At 36.7% G+C, this 19,787-nt stretch overlaps 1 protein-coding gene across 1 annotated transcript in view; it reads right to left on the bottom strand.

Moving 5' to 3' along the window:
• magi2 (membrane associated guanylate kinase, WW and PDZ domain containing 2) overlaps nt 1–19,787 on the bottom strand; it is a 126,894-nt gene that overhangs the window by 40,136 nt on the left and 66,971 nt on the right. Inside the window, exons 4-6 of the mRNA XM_015404087.1 lie at nt 14,968–15,192; nt 9,719–9,947; nt 5,138–5,217 (exon numbers count right to left, since the gene is read on the bottom strand). Of these exons, the coding sequence (XP_015259573.1) occupies nt 5,138–5,217; nt 9,719–9,947; nt 14,968–15,192 (534 nt within the window). The remainder of the gene's footprint in view (nt 1–5,137; nt 5,218–9,718; nt 9,948–14,967; nt 15,193–19,787) is intronic.

Genomic DNA, 19,787 nt, shown 5'->3' on the forward strand with positions numbered 1-19,787 from the left:
TATATATATATATATATATATATATATATACTCACATCAGTACACAGATACAGGACCTTTATAAATAAATAAACTTCTTTCTTTTTACCAAAATACAGCATGGGAGCAAAAGAGGCCTGGGAGACCACAACAGGAGAAAGAGAATACAGAATCAGGATTTGAGATGCCGAAGGAAAGTGAAGCAGAAAGAGCAGACATGCATGAGATGGAGGCAACAAAAAGGGAATGACAAGAGGGTAAAGGAAACCAGCAACTGATGAAAGTATTCCTGCATATCTGTCTGCTTCCTACCACAGGCTGTGAGACTAAGAAATCCTTCAGGCAATGGGCATTTAAAATCAGCACTACTACTTCCTTATGTTGCCTCTTCACTTTTATTACATCATTCAGTCTACTTTTTTTTTTACATTCGACATGTTTTCTTCACAATTGCTAAATCAGAGAAACAAAACAAAAGAACTAGCAAAACAGCCTGTAAAACAAAAACCAAAAAACAGTAAAAAAAAAAATCTGATGATGACGAACCAAAATCCCAAAACAAATCTTTGTGGCTGCTGCAGTGTTTAAACCAACTCACTATGAAAAGGTGGGAATGCAAGGCAGCGGTACGAGGATGTAGTGTGTCATCCAGGAGCTTCACAAAAATTCAGCGAAAAGCCTTTGATTCAAAATCCTCTGCCAGCAGACTCGGCTTAGAGAAATAAGTTCCTTTAACGGCTCTATCCCCCAAGACATAAACACAGAAACCGAAAGGTAAGAAAGACAAATCGACTTCAAAGAAAGAAAGGGGTAAAAGAAAGGAAAGCGTCTTCCTGCATGCAAACACGTTTGATTCAGTGGTTTTGTGTCTCTTTAAGCTAAAAGTTTTCATCTATCAGTTAAAGCACCACTTCTGAGACAATATCTGTCTATTCTAACATAAAAAGACCACTTGAACATTTATGTACACCAGACATGCCCTGTTTTTTTTACCAGGAAACAAAGCTGTTAGGTTAGATGCTTAAGAGAGCAAGATGAATGAGACAAGGAGCAATTTAATAGACCAGGAGGTGAGCTATTATGTTTAATACATTATTGTTTGAGAAGATTTCTGATTCCTTTCAGCAGGTAAAAGCCTAAAATACATCAAAAGGTGTCTTCACGGTAGATGAAGCTGTCTCTATGCTCGCTGTTAATCTCTTTGAGAAGCTTTCAGAATAAATAAAATAAATTACACATTTCAGTGATGCATCAACCAAATATAGCTGAGTCAAATAGTTGTCGAGCATGTTTTTGATTTTGTATCTTAATGCTGAAAGAGCAGAAAAATAACTGTAGGTATGTTTCTTCTAGATGTGAGCTAATCAGAGGCTCTATGAGCACAAATGCTTGACCAAACTATACTTTTTTTTTTTAAGTCAATAGTTTGTGTTTAGTCTTTTTTTATTATTGGTGATGTAAATTAGCTCTGCCATCCTAAAAAGATTCCTTTGTTTAATTGGATAATATAACTTTCACCACAAAAAAAAAAAAAACCTTTAACAGCTTATTTGTTATTTAACAATGTATTTAAACAATGGTTATCAGAGGTGTGTAGAAGAGCCATACACAGCCTCCCTATAATAGCCTCATACGTCCTTCAGATGCTTGGTCACCCATTGCTAAGGGAAGACATGTCATTTCTTTAAACAGCTTTGATCAAAAATTTGCCGACTTAGTTGTGTGAGATGCTTGTTGGATAAATTTGAGTTCATTTCAGGAATGCAGGCAGATCAGTTCAACCACTCCACTCCCAAATTCAGCTGGCTTGTCATGAAAAAAGGTATCAGCCATGTCACCCTGTGAATCTTGAAGGGAAATCTCTAGATTTTATTTTTTTCCTATGTGCTAACAGGGTGAGGAAATAGTCTTATGAAGAAGAATTCTGCTTGGGACACCAACCTTGGAACCTTTCTTTGATGTCCTTCATTACCTTGAACCTGACCTTTAATTTGCAGATAAATCTAAAAGTGCTGCATATTTGTTATGTAAATCCCCTTGAATTTGCCCTACAGTTGGGGTCCAATTAAAATCAGTCAAATTTGTTTTGCTTGAATAAAACCACAATAAACATCTATATCAGAATAACGCTAACAGGCAATGATAACCAGGAATCCATTGATCATCTGTTTATCAGCACCTGGGGTTTGAAATGCTTAGAAAAGTTAAGAAACCACAGAAGCATTGACAGAGAGGATTAGGACCAGTACTTGAGTTGAGCGGGGATGGCATCCACCTTCTTAAAAAAATCTTAAAAATCATCCCCCTTCTTAAATGACCATCCCCCCATACCATCCCCTGTGGCATTGTATCACTGAATGTGTACATTTCTATTATATATCAGCAGTAATGGAAATAATATTGCCCTTTCAACATTTGATGGGCTGTGTGTTTACGAGTAGCCAACGAGATTGAGTGAAAGTGAAAATAAGGAGGGGAGGGAATCTTCCGCAGGTTCCAGGTTCTAAGTTGCAGTGATCTCCCTCCCCTGCTTAGTTTTAGAAATAATGTGTTTATAATTATGCAAGTTTCCCCACATAATCATACCTGCTCTCTAAGATTGTGGTATGAGTTTCATAAGTCTGGGACAATAAATGTGAAAATAAGGAGGGGAGGGAACCTTTGGCAGGTTCCAGGTTATAAGTTTAACAAAGTGTCAGAAATTATCTAGAATTGTGTTGATAGGAAAATATGAGAATTTATTCATCGCACACTGACTGTAGCACATCGACTGAAACGTGTCTCCATACAGAATTTGTACAGTTTACAATTTACAATTTATCTGTCCACCAAAACTATCAATTTTAAGGCATCCATGTATAAGAAATGTGAAAACATGATGAATATGTTCAATATTTCCCTTTTTGTTCATATTTTAATCCGTTTTCTCATCAATGGGCATGAGTTTAGGACGAAGCGACAGTGAGGTAATTTGACACCAGATGAAACCCGGAGGAGATAATCGAAGCAGGAGCAGTTTTAGGAAATTTGGGGCCCTAGGCAAAGACAGGCATGGGGCCCTCTGAATTGAGAAGACACATACACATATAATACAGACCCGTTATAGAGATACGGAAATGTGATGTTAATGTCTGGTCATAAATGAATTGAATGTTGACATCTGACTGCACTCTTGTGACTTGCAGAATGCCTGTTGTCCGATCAATATAAATAAAATAAATAGCTTAAATTAAAATAAATAGCTTCAGTTTGACGGACCTGTTAGAATAGTTTAAAATCATTCATTGCCAGCATGTAGCCTAGCTTACTTTAACTTAGCCAATAGAAGCAATACTAATTTTCTGGTAAATAGTCTATTTTATAAAATAAATACTCTAAATGACTATTTATAAGGTGAGTAAAATTATTAGATTTTATAAAGGCTTATTTCATTTTCAGACAAATTTTAATGTACCGGTATTTAAATTTGTAAGAAGTTTTTTTCAGATTTTGAAAATTATTTCAGCTGTTTCAAATTAATTAAATGAATTTGAATTAAAAAAAAAATACTAGACTTGAAAGGATTCAGATATTAATTTGCAATGTTTTGTTTTAAATCTTAATGGATTCATTTCCAATAGATTTTCCAAAGTAAAATCCAAGAAGTGTCCTACCATTACTATAAAGCTGATCCCAGTAGAGATTTAGTCCTTAACTATGTAGGGGCAGTGATAGCCATGCTGGGGTACCTGACATGTACAACCATACCATGCATATTGCTTTAGGTTATTAGACTATTAATAACCTAAATTAATTAGGCTATGTATGCTTCCAAAAAAAAAATCCATCATCCCCCTTCTTTTTTTCTTTTTACAACTCTACTACTGATTAGGTCAGATTTTTAATGGGACCAATACATACAGTCAACTCTGTTACCAAACCTACAAATATATTTTCTATACAAATGTGGCAACATTTCAGGGAAAAGGAAATAGATAGCTTTAATCAAACACAAACTAAAAATGCAGGAGCCTTATGAGTATTGTTGTATTTAGACACAAAATATCTATTCAGTGTAAGTAGTAGTATCCACATGTTTTTTCTGTCTGTTTTAGCATTTGTGCATAGAGGGGGAGAGTAAGAGTCAGATTATGCAGAGCTGACTCGGGTCATTAGAATTCCCGTCACAGCCTGGCCCTGTGCTGCCCAAAGGACGAGATTGGGAGAGATGTAGGGGGAATGTGGGGGAGAAGACAAAAATGGAGTAGAAAATTCAACTGAAAACGGAAGATGGAGAAAGATTTGAGCTACCATGGAGGGTAAAGATGAATGAACAGATGAAAAACATGAATGGAAGATGTTCTGATTCGCTTAAGCGAATCACTTTACAAACCAATTTATTGATCAATGGCTAGGATAGAGAAAAATATCTTAATCTTAAATTGCTCTGCTTGATGTAGCCATGTATCTAGCAGTACTTTAATTAACATGATGAGGATAAAGAAATGCCTTTTTTTTAATCAATAGGCAAAAACAGCAATTGATCAATGAAGAAGCACCATCTATGTGACCTAAGCTTAATGTCCTGCATTTTATTCTTTGCTGTCCAAAGACCATAAGTTAAAACCATAAGTCACAGAGTCTAAAATTAACCAATAGTTTCAATGTCCAGGGGAGAAACCAGGAATAGCCTTTCTAAAACAGCATAGCCTGTTTAAAAAAAGCTATTCTCCAATGAAATCATATGATTCATTACCTTTTATTTGTCAGTCCAAGAAAATTAAAACTGTTTCACAAGCCACACATAAATAGAAACCCAGCTATAGTAAAAACCTCCAGATTCTAATGTGTCAAAATGTGGCTTAACATTACTTTTCTACCTGGTTGGAGTTGGTTTTTCCACTTTGTTCTGTCTAGATTTACAAAACTCTTCTTTCAAAAGTGTATGAAAGTCTCTGGAGAACTATGAGACCAGCAGCACACTTTTCAAACAGCTGGGTGTTTTTACAATCTTATCCTCCAGGAAAGAAAAAATGTGTTTGAACGAGGCATCAGGTGCAGAAGCAGCAGGAATTCCAGAAAACAACATACGCTCACAAATTTCCAGAGATGAGTTGACTCTCACGTGAACACGAAGTTAAGCTTTTAAGAAAAAAACAAAAAGACTTTTCAGACTCACCGTCCTCTCTGCACTCCTCGGGTGGCTTCGCTTTCTTCGCAAGACGTGGATCGAGCCATGATGTAGTTTTGGTGTTGTGACTTGAGCAGAGGTGCAGAGAGAGATAATAGAGGGTGGGAAAAAAAGTGCAAACAGAGGTCAGAGAGAGACTGACAGAGTGGTTTAAAAAGAGAGAAAAAAATAACAGCAATGTGATACATGTGCCTGTTTCTGCAAGTGTGCAGAGGTGAAGAGAGACAAGGATATATCTGAGGTAAACCAAATGCCCATTAATCCACTAATCAGCCTCCAGCTACTAATTAGTAAGGGTGAGAAGAGTGTTACAAGAGGATAGACACACATATGCAAACTTCTGCATTTCTGTGTGTGCATCATGTCTGATTAGCAGTGCTAAGTCACATCAATTATTCAAGAGGAACGGCCAGAGCTATAAAATTTACACACAGCCATACATAAACCATGACTTTAAAGTGGGTGCATTACATTACGCTTATTTTTAACCATCCTATTTTATCCACGTAGGATATAATATCCAGATCTTATAACAGAATACTAGATAGCTATATTTAAAAAATTGAGGCATATTGGTAGTTTTACAAATAATTAACGAGTTATTAAAATTTTGTTGTTTTCTTAAGTTATTTGACTGACAGGAAACGAACCTTGTATGATATAAAAAAATGTGTATTGCATTTGTCTAGCTACATATTTTTGAAACATATAACAGGGAAGGTTAGAGTGGCTGGGCAGACGTGTTAATCTTTGGACAGTAATATCGTCAATAAGTTATCTGCTTCAAAATACACACACAGAAATAAAATGCTAAAATATCAATTTATGTTCCATACTAGGTTTCTTTTTATGATTTTTATATGCTCTTCCAAAGGTGATGGAAAGAAATGTGTATTAGTGTCCAGCAGGTGGTAAGGTTCTTAAAGTGATGTGGTTTAACTCTTGTGTCTTGGTGCTTTTTTTCTTTAAATACTTCATTGTTTGGAGCTAAGTGACTTGACGACCAAAACACACCTCACCTAAAATAGTCAGGCACAGGAGTGAAAAAAACCCCCATAAAAAATCACAATTGACAGACTGAGCATAAAAATGTGGCCATTAATTTCACTTTTCCTAGGCTGTACTTCCCAGGGCTTCAGATCTGTGCCCCGTGCTAACAGGCTGGTGTCTCTGCTGACTCAGCAGCGATGTGTAGTTGGATTTTAGGTCAGTAATGTTCACCAGCCAGCTGATCATTTCTGGTCATTTTAACCCAAGAAGTAATTTAAAGATGTTTTTTTATTGAAAAAGTGCACCTCAAAACTTTATCTGTGTAGTCAGCTCAACAAAATTATGATCCTCCTTTTAGTTATGCTTTCATGGAGGGACAGAGCTTGAGCTGACAGGCTGCTCTGGCTGCTAGGTTTGCTAAGCCAACCAGGCTGCAGCATTGGGAATCTATCTTATCCCCAGGCAATCTCTTCAGATTTTCTGCATCCTTTTGTGTTGTTTGTAGTGGCTCAAAATAAATCTAAAGCTTTATGTGTTAGATAAAGACTTCTAGAACCAGAGTATAAAATCTAATATTTTCACCAGAAAGTTATGACATTTATTAATGCAATGTAGATATAGATAATGTAGCTATAAACTGGTTAGCTGCAGTTTAGTAAAATATTTTGGAGTAATAATGAAACTTTTACTTTTCCTTGTACAAGGAAATTCTCTGAATTCTTCCATGTAAACATACCTCAGTGGACTGGAACACCTTTATTTATATAATTTTATAGATTTTTTTTTCTAGGTTTTATCTTGACTGCACAGCAGATAGAGAAACCACAGTTTGGATGCAGCCTTCAGAGAAGTCCTGTCTTCGTTGTTTCCACTGTCGACAATTTCTAGTTAGAACAAATATTTCCTCATAATGATATAAGATATATCAATTCTCTGTATGAGCAGACTGTTTAAATGAATACAATTTTGTGTAAAATTATTTTCTGTTTGTTCTGAAGATATCTGAGATTTACCTGTTGTATTATTATAATGAAAGCAATATAAGTGTATATCAATTTTATATGCAGTTATAATGCATTAACTCTCATTAGATGAAGGCTGACAAAAAATAAAATGTGATACTTTTAATACCAAGGGAAACATTTAACTAAGAAAATAAATTAAATGCATAAATCTTAAGCTGGTCATGTAGCATTATTTTTCAGTAGAAGTAACAAAAAACTGCCTCTTTTAAGGTTTTTTCCCATTCCATCACTAACAGAAGTTTGATTCCCTTTCATCAGCTCCATTGTGCATGGGAAAGCAGATATTCATCCAGGTGAACATAAATAATGTAATAGTGGTATTGAAAGTAGAAATTTCCATCCAGAGATTATCAAAGAATGCTAAACTACATTGCATAAAAAGCCCTAGCACCATTTCTGAGAGAATTATACTACTAATAATTTAACTTTATTGATCTCACATTGGATAAATTTACTTCTGCATTTAACCCATCCCCTTGGGGAGCAGTGGGCTGCCATTGTGTGGCACCTGGGGATCAATCGGGGGTTAAGGGTCTTGCTTAGAGACCCAGAGTGGCAGTCTGTAGGAGTGGGGACTATATATACGCATACATCTCCATCCATCCATCCATCCATCCATCCATTTTCTAACACGCTTGTCCCAATTGGGGTTGCGAGGGGTGCTGGTGCCTATCTCCAGCAGTCAATGGGCTAGAGGCGGGGTACACCCTGGACAGGTCGCCAGTCCGCATACATCTCCAAATTACTATAATTATTTTTAACTCCAAGGCTGAAAAAAATTGCTGCTGAAAGAAGAGTAGAATCCCATTTTTGGGAAAGATTGTTATATAACTGATGTAAAAGTAAGGATTTAACACATTTATCCTCCCAGTAAAGTCATTATTAAGACTTTATACATTGTAGTATAGTACACGTCTTATAATCTTTTTCTTTTTTTCATTGGGTGCGATCAATAGAAACTAGGATGTATTCTGGATGTGTATGCACAGATGAGCTGATGGTACGGATCGTTCTAATGGTAAAGCTCGGGGAGTGACAGGCATAAACAATGGCTGCACTGGAACTTAAAGGATAACCACTTGCATTTTCTTGTAACTGCCACCTGCTGGACTGAAGGTGTACTGCAGTTTTTCTAAAGCAGAATGTCCTGGGGCTTAATTACCCTGGTTACTATTACCTCAGTAAATCCAAGTTAATGCTGTTGTTCTGACTTCTTTCTCCTACTGGATAAATGTACAATACAAATCTTTACTTTATAAACTTAAAAAAATAATTTTCTCCAGATTCTGGTATTAATGCTTTTTTCCTGGATTGACATTATATAAAGCATTGATCCTTAAATTTGCCATCTAAACCATAATCTTATCATTTTCACCAACTTCTGGCTGCATTCTGGGCTGACTTGCAAAATAATGTTTTTTATTTAATGCTTTTTAAAAATATTTCTTCATTTTTGAGTGCAATTACCAATTCAAAAAAATTTAAATATGTATAAAAACTAGTGGTGAAAATCTAGATAAATCTCACTGTAATAAGTGAATTAATCTAGTTTAATCTAGATTAAAATCCCTCATTTGAATTCTGCCAAAGGCATTCACGATATGTGTGTGATACCTCCAGAATTTAAAAGAAAAGGTTTGCTTTTTATGTTTGCAAACTCACATGTAATTTCATCTTCTTAATTAAGATTTTGACAATTTTGACAGATTTTGACATTTTGATTTTTGCTGCACAACATGGAGAGTCCCATTTCCAATTTTAGATGTCCCCCAACAATATAGTGGTGACACACACTTCACCTCGATCAACTTCTCATCTTTTGCGGCTTTCTCCGCGGCACGCTGGTCATGTATTCTCCTCATGATAGTTCACCTCACAGTTAGGTTGTAAGATGGGTCACCTGTGGCCGCCTGGAGAACGAGCTCGAGCCCATCAGCCACGCTGATTGGCTGGGAGCTTGTGGGTATCCACTGAGCGAGGAGATTGGTTAGCTTGGCTGATAGAACTGTGCTTATAGCTTCATCATTTCAGCACGTCACGTTCAATGTAGTAATTTCACAGTATACCTACAAAGGTTGGAAGACTAATTTGTTCCCGCCCCAAGATAGATATCTATGCTAAACTATCAAGGTGAAAGTCATCATTAGTATAGACCAAGCTCCCAAACCAACTGTGAGAATAGATTAACTATATTTTTTATTGCCTGATAAGAGTCTGACATTAACGCAGGACGTTAACACCGAAAACGGCCCACCACTAAAAAATTCTGCTTGCTTTTTCTATGGTATACTTGCATCTTTGTGAGCTTAAACGCCTGCCTTGAAATTATCCACTTATGCATACTCTACAAAACTTACCTTCACAGCTCAATTAAAAACATTGCATTGTATTCATATTCAATTCATATTTCCTTTAAGAAATGTACATGCATGCTGTTCTCTCTATTGTGGTTTTTTGACTGCCATAAATTTACACAATTTCTTTAAAGGAGAATGACTAAAACTACAGTTGAAGCAAAATGATTTAAGTCTAAGTGAACAAAAATTTCACATACTCTATAAAGTAAACTTCTCCCTTCTCTGTGTAGGCCATCTCCCAGTTGTCAGGCAGAGGACCCAGCTCTTCCTCATCTGCATCAGGGACTTTGGAGGGGGATCTGATTGGGGATTTTGGGGCCTCTTCTCCTTCAGTCGGAGGCTCCGATGATGCTGGGGCCTGGCTGGACCCTTCCGCTGCAACCTCCCCAGAGGCATCTGTGCTCTTGTCCTCATGTTCACTGGACTCTGTGAAGCACAAAACACAGACGTATTCTCAAATACACATGCAGAGACGAGGGCACAGTACACAAACAGTGCATGATGAGTCAGAGGCGAGCCACCGCAGAGCTATGAAGCCCCAGGAGACACAGGCAGCCAGAGAGGGAGTGGGGCGAGGGGACAGTCGGAGCACAATCAGCACGAACATAAAACAACATAGAAATGTCAGAAACTGAGAAAACAGGGAAAGGCAGAAACTATAGGGGTCAGACTGAGTCACAAACTCAAGGAGAAGTTATCAGAGGAAAGAGGAAAGCTGGTGGAATGGTGTTTTTGAAGCTGCAGATGAGAACATTTCTTAGTTTGGAGATCACGAAAAAAATGTTTACTACAATAATGCTGGATCTTTGTCACGCACATGTATCAGATCATCAACTAAATCCTAATGTAAAACAACAGCATAGACAGTAACTAACTTAATCAAGAGTTTGTAAAAGATTACATCACTGTGGAGGAAGAACGGCCTTACTGTTATTATTCACAACTCTCTCATGGGTACCATTTTAGTCCAGTTTTTTTATTAGTGCTTAACAATGAACATAAATCTTGTCATAATCGCAGCCCAGGTAGCTTATCTAATTACTCACTTCATTCACCTGCTCTTGCCTCCCCGCTCTCTAATTACTTATTTTATTCAACTGCTCCTTCTGCTCTTCACGGTTCAGCCCTGCTATCGGGGCCAGATCATTATTTCTTAGTTTATTTGTGTATTAGTTTGTTTGTGTTATGATGTCGTGTCAGATACTCATGCCATTTATGAGTTTTAGTTAAGTCCCAGGTTCATGTTCCCGTCTCCGGAGGCTAGTAGATTTAGAGTGTTTAATCTTTTTCTGGCTCCAAGGAGGAGACCAGTTTAAAGTTCGGCATTTATCCTGGTACCATGTCTTGTCTATGTTCCTCTAACACTGATCCTGCCTGTCTCCAACTGAGCATGTCTGTCTGAGCACACTGCTGGACTCATAGAACTCTGAACCTGCCTGAACACTCTAAGGATTCCTGGAACCCTGGATCTTTCTGTTCCTGTTTGGATTGGAACCTCTGGTCGGGCTTTGGACTCCTGGATCTTGTACCTGTCTGGTTCTGAACTTATCTGTGTTTCACCTTCCAAAGTGTCAGCGATTGGGCGTTTATGACAAATTTTATCTAAGGCAAGTCAAACCTCTTGTGTTTTGGATTTTGTCAAATGATTTTTTTTCTTTGCTGACCTCTTAGATGAGTCATCAATGTTCTCAACATGAGTCAACATTTCTATATTTTCCCCAATTGAGAATTATGGTTGATAACATTGATAAACTAAAACAAAAATAAAACTCTAGAAATACCTATATAGCCTTATCAAATGATAAATTTGCCATCTTCTCCTGAATTTCTTAAGCATGATCCAGTTTTGCTTTTTTTTCCGCTTTGCTTTTTTGTCTACTTCATGTTGTGAGAAAGGTTCTACTGAAATAATGTCTTGATTCCGGAAGTCTGCTAATAACCAGGCCTGAGTGTGGCTGGTAACTTTAAATTAATAAATGTAAAACAATAATCATGTAATTCATTGTTTATTCTATTTTCATAAGAGGAGTAATTATACCTTCATATAGGCTTTTTGTGCTTAAAACTTTCCCCCTGTCAATACTTTTTTACAGTTAAGAAACTTAGTTTGCATGAAACGCAACAACTGAAGGAACAATGTATTTTTATGATCTACATTACTAAAAAAAAAAACTAAAAAAGGCAAGAATCTACATACACCATCCTTGAACAAGGGACAACAAAGACAGATTGGGAAAAAAGGAGGAAGAGTGGGGGCAGCAAGGACAGGGCCACAGGGACAAAATAAGAAGAAAAAAAATCAAGAGGTCGAGGAAAGTGAGGGGGAAGAAAGAGAGTGACGATTTTGGTATTAATAGCAACAAGGACAAAAGCCAGTGACAGAAAGACAACGCGAGAGATGGAGAAATGAGAGGATAGAAAGATAGGAGCCAAAGCTTTTATGAGACTCCAGCCGGCGACTAAAAATGGAGACATTAAGGTGCCCTTGCTCATTCTGTTACATAAGGTTACTGTTAACCTTTGCAGTTCACACTCATGTTAGCAGAGTCTGTTAACATTTGTTACAACTGCTCGGGGTGCAGTTTGTTGGAGCTGCTGATTGAGCTACAGACGTGACAGTGGGCTGCAGGAGAGAAGAGAGCTGGTTTTTACCCTAGGGGACAGTAAGAAGGATAGGTAACAACTGCAATAACAACTGGCTTGTTGCTCCAGTTCGATTCAATCATACCGGTGGGGCCATAACAAAATACAGTCCAGAACTCTGAACCACAAAATATAAAATGCCGTCACGATGTTATAAAAAAACAACATACTTTCTTTTGTAAGAACACATAAAACATTGAATAATAAAATAAAACCAAAAAGGTGGCATGTGTTGTGAACCAGCGTTATATAAAAGAAAAAAAGGAAAGGTGTAATAGATTGCAGTATCAAACCAAAGTGAAGTGAAGGAAATATATATATTTTTTTCTTTATAATAAAAGAAAAATAATTATTTGGGTTTTAAACTCTAGGTAGATGGTCCCCTGAATCAATGAAATTTCAGATGGATTTAGTTCTGGACTATGAGTGGGTCGCTCTAACACATGGCAAGTTTATTTCTATAGCAAATTTAGGTAGCAGGACAATTCCTAGTGTTATACATGAGGAAAAGAAAACAAAGAAAGAGAAAAGTATATTTCAATGACATAAATGTAACACGTAATTCAAGAGAATAAATATAAATAAATAAAATAAAATAAAAGCGACAGAAAATTTGGCCTTAAAACTAATTATGTTAGGGTAGTATAATCAAAGGCCACACTAAACAAATGGCTGTTAATATGGATTTAAAGCAATTTAGGGTTTCAGAGTCATTATAGTTTTAATCCAGATTAGTGATGCATAACAACTAAAAGCTCCTTCCCCATTTTTGGTTCTGGGTATGCAGGGTAAATCAGAGCCAGAAGACCTGAGAGGTCTGGGGGTTTAATACAGTGAAAACCAGTCTGTAATCTACTCTGATGCTAAATCAGGTAGTGATTTATAGACTAATAGAAGAATTTTAAAATCTATTCTCTGATAGACAGGGAACCAGTGTAATGGTTCAAAACTCTGATTCACTTTCTCAGTATTGGTGAGGATGCAGGCAGCAGCATTTTGGATCAACTTGAGCTTTTTTAGCGAGTTTTTTAGGCAGACCTGTGATGAATATTCCTGTGATTTAAGCCTATCTATTGCAGTTTTTACTGTTTGTTTAGAAAGATCACTCTAAAGGAAAGTGAGCTTCCACCGACTAACTGGTTTCCTTCCAAAACTCCCCTGTAGTGCTGGTCCCTATCTTCAGCAGAGCACACCCTGGACAGTTCGCAGAGCAATACAGAGACAAACAGGACAAACAACCATTCACACACACACACTCACACCTAGGGCGAATTTAGAGAAGCCAATTAACCCCAGTAATGTTTTTGGGCTGTGAGAGGAAGCCGGAGTACCCGGAGAGAACCCACGCATACACAGGGAGAACATGCAAACTCCATGCAGAAAGATCCCAGGCAGGTAACTAGCTAAATATATTTTTGGAGAATCTTATACATCTGAGAAAAAAGATGTGGCTTGGGGTGACTGTCTAATACCCAATCTGACAATCGATGGCTCCTAAAAAAAACACCTAGGGGCCGTTAGATCTTGAACTGAAAAGGAGACACATGGTTCCCTAATGTCCTTTTTTGACGTTGGCTTGCAAAATTATGCATGCCTTGACACAGCTATTTATGGGCATGCATGATTGTCTACACTTTGATCACTTGATTAATCGCCATATCTGACTTGTCTGGAATGAATATGCGGATTCACAACTTCCTCTTTGTTAGAATGAAAGTTTCCTTTTCAGGAACTTGAAGTTTATTCTCTTTGGTGCATGGACCTGTGTGAATTTCCATGACCAAAATATATTTACAGTTTACATCTGACTAAGGATGTTTCTAAATTTTCTTAGGTGTATTATGGAGTTGCATGAGGATAAATGTTTCCAAGTTTAAATCATACAAGCTCAAACTTGATGGAAATAATCAGGTTGGATGCTCCATTAGTGAATTAAGTGAACAGTCACATTCAATTTTATTGAGTAAGTTCGAGTACTTTTTAGCCTTTATTGTGGATTTAGAAAGTTCAACCCAGAAAATTCTCGAGGTAGGTCAAAAGTTTGCATAGATTGCAGCAGACTTTTTTTTTGCGTAAAACATTGCATCAAAGGTTTGCACAGACAGGCTTTATAAATTGGGCCTCAGAGCACCATGTTTGCTGTGTCCCCTACATGGCTCGTGGCAATCTGAAAATTTTTTGATTTGTTTGTCCCTTAACAATGGTTCTTTTATTTTTTAAGCATTTGCATAAAATGCAAAACTTTGCTAGGGACTTTGGCAAGTGTTGTTCCATAGACTCATTCAGTTTGAACTGTAGATTCCTGAAGATCCTACATAATTACAAAGGCTCCATTGACTTCTCCTTTAATTATCTGCTTTGTTGGACATGTTTTGGTAGATTTGCAGTTTAGTCCTGCACTTTGCATTTTCAGATGAGGAATTGAACTGTCAATGCTTCAGGATGTTGAGAAAGATGATAACCGTGTTTTACACTTCTCCCTGTTCCCAACCAGAGCGGGGTGCTCATTGGTCGATACGATGCTGGTTCTTAATGTATGTCCTAATTTAGGCCTACACAGATCAACACCAAAATAAGATTTAACAATATCTAAAGGAATTCTGAAAGGAATAAATTTAACTTCATTTGGGGATTTTAAGTGTGAGTGTGAAATACAAAAAACAAAAAGTTCTACCTTTTAGATTAGTATTAGTCAAGTTTTTACATTTTTAATACCAATTTAGAAGTGAGTATTACTTTTTGTTGGAAAAGAAGGATAACATTTTACAACACATGTAAAGAGCATTTTCCACAGTGATCGTACCTGGTGTGATGGCCACCCCGTTGCCATTGACAACTGGGCTCTCCTCCTCCTCCTCTTCAGGAGGTTCCAGGCTGGCACGCTGCTCCATGTTGCTAACCGACTGATTCCTCTTTCTTTTGCCCTGGGCACTCGGCCGGGCTCCAGGAAGCAAGGCCTCACTCACATTCAGAGGAGGGGCTGCCGGGGACGGCTCCGCTGGAGGTTTCGGTGTCCCGTAGAAGTTGTCTGAGGGCAGAGAGTTACCATGTTTAAGATCTTAGGATGGAGCAGGTTCAGGTGATGCATTGAAATGTTTTTTATGGAGCTCTGGGTAAGGTATGATACTCTTTTAAAATGTGAAAACTAAGCTGTCTAGACAGAGCAGAGAAAAAAAAGCTGGAATGAAATACTGCCTATCAGAAAATCCGACTTAACACTAGATTGATTTATTGTTGTCCATCTTTAAGCTCAGGGTGTAAGAAGAAGCTACCACTAGTGACAACATCTAGTTATCTATAAACTCAGACAAATATGTGTCTTTTAAAGAAAACAAAAAAGGGAAACAGCCTCATTTTTATAAAAAAAATAAAAAATGAAAAACAAAATCTAACCCCTAAAATGGAGGTTGGCACTGCTTTACATCCTGGACGATCATAGGAAAAGATTTTATACTTGAATGTCTGGTCAAATCAGAGCTCAAAAACCAGCCGCAGGACATAATTTACCTCTGAGGAATATTAACTTAACACCTGGCATTCTGCTGCTGTGTAATAATTAAAAAAGATACTAAGCTTTTGACAGCGATTGAGTAACAGAGTTAGTGGCTTTTCTTTGATAATCAAATATCCTTGTTTTCAAATTTCCATGAGATTACACTTTTTTACATTTTTGATGTTAGACTTCCCACCTTGCTTTGGCTCTTGGTTTGGTTGTGCTGCTTTGTCTGCTGATTGGTGCAACCTTGACGATGAGTTTGTGAAAAAATGCAAACTTTTAGCTGTTAAGTATTATCAACTTTTCATTTGAAGAAAAAGCAGATAATTTAGAAATGGATTTTTGAACTAATATGCTTTAGAGTTTTGTTTTAGTGGATCAATTCACTGTCAAGTAGCACACTGTTATTTTTGGAAGTACCACTGGGTTAAATACAACTTTTGCATCACTGCTGAGCTAAATTATTTGATTCAGTAGTTTGCCTCTTAAAGCCCAAACCAGCTGTCTGCTCCTCTTAATTAATCTGAATTTTCCTTGTAACTGTTGCTTTGGACAGATCTGGCAAAGCATGGTTGGGGAGTGATTATCACAGTGTTAGAAGGAGGGAAAACATGAAAATTGAAGTTGGGGTGGATGTTGCTTAACGTAATTAGCATCCCAAACAGCAGATCAAGCCCCAAAAAGAAATTGTGGGAGAGTTCCAGTTCAGCAGAAGATGCAGACATGAAAACATACGCAGTTAAGTTCTAAATTATTCATACACCTGCAAATCTAGGTTTAACATTTACAGACATGTTTGACTCTTTTATTCATACATATATCACATTTGGAAGTGGAAAACCTGTTCAGCAAGTATAGGTTGAAAGGTTAATAATCCTTATTTTTAAATAAAATAAAACACAAGCAAAATGCTAATTATGTTTATAAAATGATCTGTTCTCTTGTAAGATCCCTGCATCATTTTCAGTCAGACATAAACTTATCGATTCAACGGAAATAATTTCTCATCTAAATATGCTGGAGGAGGTGGTAAGTCTGAGATAAACCAGAGCCATGGAGATATGAGAGTCGCGCCACTGGAAGAGCAAGCAAGTTACAGTAGTTTGCTAGTGCATCCATTAGTTCAGCCCATTCAAAATGCAGGTTGTGAGACACATTAATTATTAATTACTTATTTCACAAAATATACTACCATTACAAAAAAAGCTTACTGTTTGAGAAGTTACCATTTAAAATTAAAATAATGGAGTCCCCCCATCCCTCAGCGAGGTCTAGAAGAACAAGATCTATAACCAGCCATTCAGCAAAGATACTGCTACATGGCTGCACATCTTACTTTGGCATTTGACCAATTAGATGAGCCATTGAAAGATACTGTATATTACCTACTGTAAATTTAGTTGGGGAAAAAAAGGTAAAAAGCTAATTGAAAAAGTTAAAAAGTTAATAAGCCTAGATAACAATTACATTTTACTTTTGTTATTTTTCTTAATATTTTCAGGCATGTTGGCGTTTCTTGTTATTACATTGATATTAATTTTTGCCATCAAAATGTCAATTTTTTTATGTTACAAAGGTTAAAAAGATCTTGTCCTGGATTCTAATAATACTATTGGCTTGAAATTTAGATTTTCAAGGTATTTCACTGAGTACCCTATAAAGGGTTAATGAAGAGCCTGTTTCAATCATACTCACTTTACTCATCTCTAACATTTATAGATGTTAACGTTTTGTTAATATAACCAAAGACGAATAGAGCAACCTATCAAATCATTTCCTGCTAACGTGAAAATGTGTTACACATACAGTAAGTGGATGTAGTCTTACAAATACTTCCCTCTTTACATTTGTATTTATTATATTCATTGTACTATGTATAACTATGAATTTAACAAGCTGTCCTTTTTATCATCTCAAACATATTCTTATTCTTATATTATTTTTACCTATTGCTAGGTAGAAGCAGATGCATGATAGGATATTTAAGATCTGTTGTCTGCACTTTAGCAGGGTTTACTAATGGCTATGGCAATGCTAGCATGAGCGCCTAACTTCCTTCGAACTATTTAAGCTCTGTTCGTCACAATAACTCATTGAAATTTCACCCATTGTCACCAATGGAGTATTCAGAACTGTATTATTTCTATGGCTCTGGGGTAAACTGTATGTTTCCAAGAACACGCAACACTTTTAAGCATCTCAGCCTTGTTGAGGTTTAGAATTTGTCTTGACCAAAACAACAATAATATTTGCTCCTGTTTTGGAGTTTTTCTGCTTTCATCCACTGGAGCCTTGAATAATTTGATATACTGGAAGTTCAAAGCTTAGGTCATGCTCGAGTGCTAAGTGTTTGTCTTGACATGCTATATTTTGCGTATCTTAAAAATGAACAGTCTGACTGTTGAATAAAGTTGATGGGATGTGCTCTTCATCCAAGAGTAACAGCCATTTAAAATTGTTTTTCACTTATGATTTGTCTTTCTTTGCAATGAATGTGTTCCCATTGTATGGAATTGGCATTGCAACTTCCCCAACAACATGGTTGATGTCTTCATTCTTCAAGCAAATTGTTTTAACACATACCTGTATGCTACAAACAAGCAAACAGTCAATATTTTATCACTACATGTGTTTAACTTGTTTATGATTGGCTGCTGTCAGCTACTTTTCCTCTTAACTTATAGGAATATGCAATGATTTGGGATCCTGATGACTGCAAATCACTTTTTAAATTAGATGAAATTATATCTTCATCTTCTTTATGCAAACAATATGTGTGTTATTGCAATACGAGGTTAAAAAGCAGCATACAGATCATGTGTGGGTTTTATAGTGGCTCTTGAAAACCACTTGAGATCTTGCTTGATAAAAACAAAACAAAAAACAGCAGCATTTTTTTTAACTTATCTTCACAAATGGGCAACAAAAAAGTCTGCCCTTGCTCCTACTTTAATGTTTCTTGTTATATTAAAGTATTCTGAGTGGTTTTGTATGTTGAGCTCTCAAAAAGTCTCTTACACGCGGACAACCACAGATTAATGAGAGCGTAAAAGCTAAACCATCAAAAGATTCAAAGCATTAAAATATATAAAACAGCTATTATTTCATAGGAAAACAGCTTATTATTGTGCCCTCTTATCTACAAATCCAAGCCTATAAAACCACAGGTTACATGAAAGAGATGTTACTGGGAATGGGGTAAAAATAAAATAAGCTTAACACAGAGCTAGAAGAAAAAGTGTTCCAATATTTGACTGACCACTTACAAATGGTTTAAATGGTTTGTTTTTAAAATTGTGTTTGCATTTAATTTGCATTTTAATTACTTATTATGGTGTTTTTCAACATTTAAAATAACCATCCCAGTTGTTATTCTATCCTTAAAGGTTAAAGTGGTCAAACATTCAAACAAGAGCACATTAACAAAACACAACACGAGCAAGGCTGACCCATTATGATTCAAACTCACTCACACATATTTATGATTAAATATGCCATTATTGTGATTTTGTTTTGTTTTTTTAAGACCACCCCTCTGATTGATCCTCAAGGAGGATTTTCTAGGAATTTCCTTTGTGCTTCTTTTGCATGAAAACATCTTACATAAAGTGTAAAAGACAATTCTCCTCTGGTTTAAAAGCTAAATGTTATTTAAACAAAAGGAAAGGACATTCTGAGTACACCAATTAGGACAAGAGGTAAAATCCCACTCTGTGTCTCAGATTGTGTAAACCAGTAAATGTCATTATGTAGTTGCAGGTATGCACTTTGACCATGACAATAATAAATAAAGTAACAGTTCTTCTGTTTTGAAATTAGAGTCAAAATAATGGCGCTTTAAAATATGAGAAAAGTACCTGTTGCTAAGTTGTACTCAGATATTTTATGTGCAAAGTCATGTGTTGGCTTAGTGGTTAGAGCAGAGCACTTGTGCCCTGAGAAGGTTGCAAATACCCGGTTCAATCCCCACAGCCTGCACCAACCTGCACTCTGGGTTCCTGAGCAAGACTCTTAGCCCCACATTGATCCCCGGGCGCCACACAATGGCAGCCCACTGCTTCACAAGGGGATTGGTTAAATGCAGAGAGTAAATTTCCCCATTGTGGGACAATAAAGGGATTTACATT

The sequence above is a fragment of the Cyprinodon variegatus genome, unplaced genomic scaffold (assembly GCF_000732505.1).
Source record: "Cyprinodon variegatus isolate N-32 unplaced genomic scaffold, C_variegatus-1.0 Scaffold35, whole genome shotgun sequence".
NCBI classification, from domain to species: Eukaryota; Metazoa; Chordata; class Actinopteri; order Cyprinodontiformes; family Cyprinodontidae; genus Cyprinodon; species Cyprinodon variegatus.